This window comes from Charadrius vociferus, unplaced genomic scaffold (assembly GCF_000708025.1).
Source record: "Charadrius vociferus isolate BGI_N301 unplaced genomic scaffold, ASM70802v2 scaffold161, whole genome shotgun sequence".
NCBI lineage: Eukaryota > Metazoa > Chordata > Aves > Charadriiformes > Charadriidae > Charadrius > Charadrius vociferus.
This window is the reverse complement of record NW_009646928.1, coordinates 5,525,909-5,532,888: the sequence shown is the minus strand read 5'-3', so window position 1 is coordinate 5,532,888 and position 6,980 is coordinate 5,525,909. Positions and strand designations below refer to the sequence as shown.

At 37.3% G+C, this 6,980-nt stretch overlaps 1 protein-coding gene across 1 annotated transcript in view; it reads right to left on the bottom strand.

Moving 5' to 3' along the window:
* Positions 1-5,810, bottom strand: part of COBLL1 (cordon-bleu WH2 repeat protein-like 1) — a 35,166-nt gene extending 29,356 nt beyond the window's left edge. The window contains exons 1-2 of the mRNA XM_009894609.1: positions 5,788-5,810; positions 5,021-5,200 (exon numbers count right to left, since the gene is read on the bottom strand). Of these exons, the coding sequence (XP_009892911.1) occupies positions 5,021-5,200; positions 5,788-5,810 (203 nt within the window). The remainder of the gene's footprint in view (positions 1-5,020; positions 5,201-5,787) is intronic.
* Positions 5,811-6,980: the final 1,170 nt, after the last annotated feature.

Sequence of the window (6,980 nt, the reverse complement as noted above, 5' to 3'; positions counted from 1 at the left end):
GGAGTCCCGTTTCCCCCCCCCCCCCCCCCCTTTAATTAACCCTAGAATATTATTCCATTTTCACTTGGTTTTAAAGAAGTGTTCCTTAAGCAAACTGTCTTCTGATTTGCAGAAGCAAGGCTGCACTCTCTGGTGCACATGCTGCATTTCCAGAAGATGGAAACAGTTTGAAAACTGACAGATATATTTACTGCAGACCTGTTGCTTCCCCCCACCCCACCCCGAGGAAAGTTTCTGCCTGCTTAAGTGGCGGGAGAATACTTGCCTCAGGAGACAAAGGCAGGAGGAACAATAAAACCAAAAAAACATACAGAAATGATGCTCCAAGGTGTCAAAAAGCATCTATCAGATCATCTGAAGAGGTATAGAAGAACGTAATATACTCCCATGCCTTCATCTAGATGATACATATCAGCCTGAGGAATACCATGAGAAATACACTGAGCACTGCAGAAAAAAACCCTATTCCTCCCTTTCCACATAGCTAAACCAGAGAGTTTATTTCAATCCTTCTCTCATATATATCACAACCTGCTCCAATTAGAAGAAAGAAGAAACTACTCTATTTCTTCTACTTCTAAACCCATAATGGAACAAGTACATCTATCACACCCTGAGACTAAAAGAGCTACAAATGCAAATTCCCCCATTTCACTGGAGGCCCGGCAGTGGAGGGGAGGAAGGAGCCAGAAGCAACAGCAGACACTACTGTAGTGACATTTCTGGTTATCAGTCTATCCAGTAAGTTACTCATTACTTTTATTCTGGTGCATTTTTATACACTGACTCTCTTTAAAAGCTGCCCTTTCTCTGGCCTTCAGTTATTGGAGAAGGGTAAGAACACCGAAGATGACCAGGACGAGAATTCACAAGCAAAGATCGCAGAAAGCCATCCTATGGAAATGCACCACAGTGACAGGGGCAAGCCCTCACATTAACCAGAGTCACAAGAAGTGACAGAATGATAAGTGAGAAACATAGCTGCTCAAACACAACAGACAGGTACATGCAAATTAGTACACGAAAACAGTGATTCAGTGCAAATTTGCTTTCCATTGGTACTTCCAGAAATGACCTGCTTGACTGGAGGATGCTAGACTTTAAGTCCCCCCCTCCACTGGAGGCCAAGACACCTTCAACAACTGCTTTAGACAGATATTCCTACAGCGATACAAAAAGCAATATTTTTGTAATCAGATCCTTCAAAACTTGTAAAACTATTTTTTGCTGAAGCCTTCAAGGATTGCAGATAGAGGAATACATATATCACAGTAAATTTAACTGCTTCCTTAGTTAATATTTAGTAAAACTCCAAGAAGTGGCCATCAGCTGTCTCACAGTACATCATCTGCTTGTCCTCCTTTATCCAATTTCAGTGAAATATTTGCAACTTCTTTAACTTAATTACATTTTGGGTTTCCCGCCCCCCGGAAATCTCTGATTATAAATTTATTTACATGTTTCTATGTTCCTGCACCCCTTCATCTCTCATCCATTTTCCTCTGGTTATTCCTACCTGGCTAAATAACAATAAAAAGTGGCTAATAGCAGCCTCTCATTACAAGACATAACTCATAGTTAAATGATGAACCTTCACCTAAAATGTATGAAACCATGTTATGTTTGTAACCACCAGTGAAAGGTGTCAATTCAAATACTGGATCAGGGGTTAAAAAAAAAAAAAAAAAAAAAAAAAGCAAATTTCTACACTCCTACTCCAAAAACAAGGGCTAGAAACTTGCTACTTGAAAAAAGTTGAGATTCTTACACGATCAAACTTTAGGAACAAGGTCTTCCCATCCCATCATGAGACTCACAGTATGCATCACTGAACAGACAAAACTCTTGTCAGTAACCACCAAAAGTATCCCTAGGTAGGGATGAAATAAAAAAGAAAAAAAAAAGAAAATGGAAAAGGAAAAAAAAAAAAATAAACAGTTTGGCTTTCTGTAGATCTCCAATTACTTAAGCCTATGGCTTCATGGCCTTCCTTACAAAAATATTTACTAATCGTATTCTCTAAAGAGAAGTCATTTATTTTCATGGAGAACAACAAAAAAAACCATCAAAACCCCCAGAACTTGTTGCTAACAAATGTAGATACAATAGGTTTTGAAAAGTAGGGCAACACCACAAAGCTTGTTATTCACTAGCTAGCTATACAGAGTAAACCAACAGTTTAGTACGAATACTCTAATGACCGAAAATACTTGAGAATGGATCAAATGGAAACTCACAAAGGACTCTTAAGAAAACAAATTCAGCAAAGCTAAGGTCTCTCTGAAAGACATGTGAAACTGAAGCCCTAAACATGCTACCCTGCAAAACTATTTGTTTGACAGAACATTTCCAAATAAAATTCATGTCACTATTATATTGGCCCTTGAAATCTCTAAGTCAATTTACTGATGCATACAACTGAAACCGATTATTCAATTCTGTGAAAACTTTCTCTAACTCTGCATTTCTTCCCTGTGGACAAAAATCTACCTTAAAATCATCAGGCTGCTAAATAAAGTAAATCTTCAAGTTCTGGGGTTTTTTCTTCTTCGGCTGTGGAAAATTCTTCAGTCCTGTGCTATACTTAGAAGCAATGGAGAAGATTCAGAAACTTCACTCTGAAAGACATTCCAGTAAGTGGGGGGACGGGACCCAACCCTCACTCATTCCTTCCTCTGAGCAGCGTACCTTTACTTTCTGCCACTCATTGCTCTTACCGTGAGGGGGCTGGTTTGTTTTTAAATAACTGTTTGCCTGGATCCCCCTGCAGAAATCCTGGTGATAGGAGAGTGTGAATGCCACTGTCAGATTATGAACAGATGAACTGAATCACTATCACCAACTACTACAAAACACAACTTGGTGTCTAGGTTTAAATAAGAGAATCCACCTATGCCTAAAGTTTCTGAATAAGGAGCAAGGTATTTCAGTCCTCATTCCTATTCTCAGTCTCTCAGTTTTTTGCTTTCGTTGCCCATAGAACAACTCAAGGATCAAAAATTATTCTCTCTTGCAACCTTCTTCTCTAAAACCCCTTTTGGATTTCATTCTGATCCTCTTCTGCCCGATTCTACTCACTTGGGATGTTTATCTATGTAACATCTTGCTTTGTTCTACACAGTTCTTGCTATCCACTATGCCAAAGCAGAGAGGAAACCAAGCCAACTTCATCTGAGAACAGTAGAGAAGTTCCTTCTAGTGGACTATGGCATTTGCGCACGTGACTGTACAAACTCACAGCTTTGCTTTTCCTAGTATGAGATTTAGAAAGGTACTCTCTGCTCCGGAACTTTGAACCTCCTCATCTCTGATTATGAACAGGAAAGAGACAAATTAGCAATTTATCTGTTTATGTCATTTCTAGAGGGATCTTGCCTATTTGTCCACAAAATATGACTATGAAGACAGAGCAAAACTAGAAGAAGAAAAAGTTTGTTTCACAGTGGGCTGCACATCCTGTACAGTAGAGTATCTCCCCTCACTCTGAGCGAGCCTAGCAGTGCTAATATAGGTTCTTATTTGCAAGAAAGCCATTTATGAAATCAAACACATACAATATCTTGATAAAAAAAAAAAAAACAACAAACATAACCAAGGGACAATAAAACTGACTGGGAAATGTGTACACTTCCTGATAAGCCAATGTATCTTCCTTCGCTTGGTCAAATTACAAGCAACATTCCTTTCCAGCACTTCATTCTGAGCAAAGCAAGACAGAGGGCACACAGTACTCCTAAGTGTGGGCATGGGGAGTGAAAACAAGAAGTGCCTGACAGTGTACACACGGAGTCTCACCTTTAAGAAATTTTAAAAACAGAGGAAGGAACCGTATTTACAGACAGCAATGCTCCTTGCCGTAAACACACTAGCAAGACCACCATAAAGCATCACAGTAGTCACCAATTATTTCAGAAAATTTCTTCTGAGAAATATAACCTCAGGTTATCCTGAAAATTTCATGGAGTCCGGGGTGAGGGGAATCCACTAAGTTCATCCATTGCAGCTCTGGTAAACAAGCTGGTATTTGATGTCTAAGCAACGATCTCATGCACTCCAGGAAATGACAAAAGCGTGCAACCAGATAAAAGTCACAAAAGTTTTATCTTTCAATAAGAAGTGGAGTAGGTGTAACTACACATTTCCATTACCTGGTTTAAATAAACAAAACAGACTGCTTGCTTTCAGTAGCAAAGACACCGGCAATACAGTAACCAAGTACGATATACAAATAGTTTCTCTATTTCAGCTTAGGAAAGCAACAAGCTGGCATCCTAATGGCTCTGATCTATACAAGGCCTTGCATAGAAGCCTTCTTAGTAGACCTGCTATGATAATTAATATAACATTTTAAGTCCCAGGATTTATGATTTCAACTCATCAGTCAATGTCCAGGTCTTTCTGAACTAAAGGTGACTTGAGAGTTATATGCATAATCTATACTACCAATTAGCAGACTGAAATACGTATTTCAAATTAAAGCCAGCTTAAGCAAAATATATTTGAGGTTAAAAAAAAATAAAAAAAAAAAATAAAGGCTTTACAAAGCTGTACCTAGAAACTATTTCTTTGAAGTATTATAGATTTTTTTCTGAAGCGATGACAACTTTTTTCAGGACTGCTAGTATTCTATAGGTAGTAATGCTGAGCAAGTGCTGAACACGTGACTTTGTGCCCAAATAGGATGCAGGAACTCATCTTTAGGTCTAACAAGGAAAACTTATGTAGGAAAATTCAGTGACTCACACAAACCAGTATTTCTCTAGAGATTCGCAGTGACTAGAAAGAACAACAGGTATGGCTACGCTTCCTCACAGGCGCCATACAGAATTTCTGAATCTCAAAAAAACGTCTTCCCAAAAGGTAGGAAAATGTGTAAAGTACATGTTTCCACACCTACCCAAAAAAGTTCAGGCTTATATAACTTATGTGTTTTACTGAGTGATTAAAACCTGGATGAAGGCTGAAGTAAACTACAGCAAGAAAAGAAAATTAAACAAAAATGTCATTTCGTGTAACTCACCTCCCATTAACTGTAGTGTACTTGATCACATCTCCTGGCAGGACCACTAATAGTTCAATGTCTTTATCGATTACATTCTCTTTTTGTTCCATGATGAGGTTGGCTGATCCTGTGTCATCAAATGGAGAAACAGCAATGGGTTTTGTTTCAGAAGGAGGTGGTGGTGCTTTAGATTTTCTTCTGAAATAAATGGATAAAAATTAAAAGTCAAGTATGAATTTATACATATGATTCCATACTGGCAAGCTAACAAGTCTCGGAACAAGAATGAACCACACAAATCTTTTCACTCAGACTGTGTAAGTGATATGTGCGAGTATGGGATGAGAGAATATTTTAAACATCTGATCAGTGGTGAATAGAAGATACAACAGGCTAAGGTATCTAGCATATTTAAAAAAAAAAAAAAAAAACACAAACAAAACAAACCCAAACCCAATAAACATCAAGCCCAAAACAAAAAGGTTTTTTTTAATACAAATTTTAAAAAGGAAATTAATTCCTTTTTTCCTCCATTGGATTACGCAAAGAACCCTGTGTTCTCCAAACAGATTTACAGGATTAGTATAACAGAAATACTGTACTAATGCAGTAGGAAGCCAAATTGCACTGACAGCATGTTTAATATATAGGATAGATAGGTGGGGAATAATCACACTTCCCTCCCCAAATTTTCTTTTGATTTTCAAAATCATTCAAACAAATCTTACCAGCTCTAGTTTATTTACTTCTATACAGTAATAAAATAGCACTATAACCAATACTACTCTGTTGTAATATTTATTGACATTTCAGTCACATTACACTCTCATATTTTCCTCTCACCTACGCTGAGTTCCTATTTTAATTTTCTCATTATCCTTTCCCATCTTAGTGACAAGCCAGTGTAATCTTGAATGCAAAGAGTGATCACTACACAGGTTTCACTTATTTCACTTTAAAAAAAAAAAAAAAATCCAAAATGGTATAAAAGGAAAACTCTCTACATCTCTTAATATATTTACATTACAGTAGATTCTGAGGGGAGGACTCTCATGTCCTAAAACATATAGTCTAGCATCCCCTTTTATTCAAATAACTTTCCACAATTCACCAACATTGTCACAGGAAAAGACAGTATTATTAAGAATTTCACCATTAGAAACAAAACCAAAACACACTGTGGAGACACATTACCTCATAAGAACTTTTTAGTTTAAGAAACCATTCTTTTAAAAAGTTTGAATGCAGTGATATTCGCACAAAGTTAAAATACATTTAAAACTTAACGCACAACGGTTCCAAAAATATACTTGCAACTTAGATTCTGGAGCTGTACCAAAGCTTGTTTACTTTAAACATAACCAAAGAAATTAACTTCTATAATTGTCCTACAGAATTAAAACAAAAGATCTAGCGTACAACAATTAGAAACACACATCTTTCTTGGGAAAACAAAGTTTAAAGTCACTCACAATGAAGAGCAAACAAGGTCCAGAGCAGCATTGCAAAAGACGACTGTGTAATGAGACTTCACATGACCGATCTGTTGCTGAAAGTGCTTAGAGTTTTGAACTTCAGAACTCCGTGCTGAATAATTAACTATTCACAGCCTCTCAGAGCTAATCGGGAGTACTCACAGACCTCCAAACACACTGAAAGGATTCGCCATCAAAATGCATACCTTCTCTCCGTTAATGTTCTAAATTAGTCTCGGTGCACTCCACAAACAATTCAGTAAGTGTGGAGTTAGCTGCAAATTTAACTTTGGTCTCTACGGCAACTCACCCGGGTTGTTTCTGGGTTATGTGAACATTGCAAAATGTATGAATCAAACTTCTTTTTGCTCCTCCCTGACTTTTTTTTTTTTGCATGATTTTTAGCTGTCATAACTGCCCAAAAGAAATTATTAGCCAATACAGACCATTGATACAACTATTAAAAAAAACCCCAAAAACTAAAAACTCAACCTTTGACATTA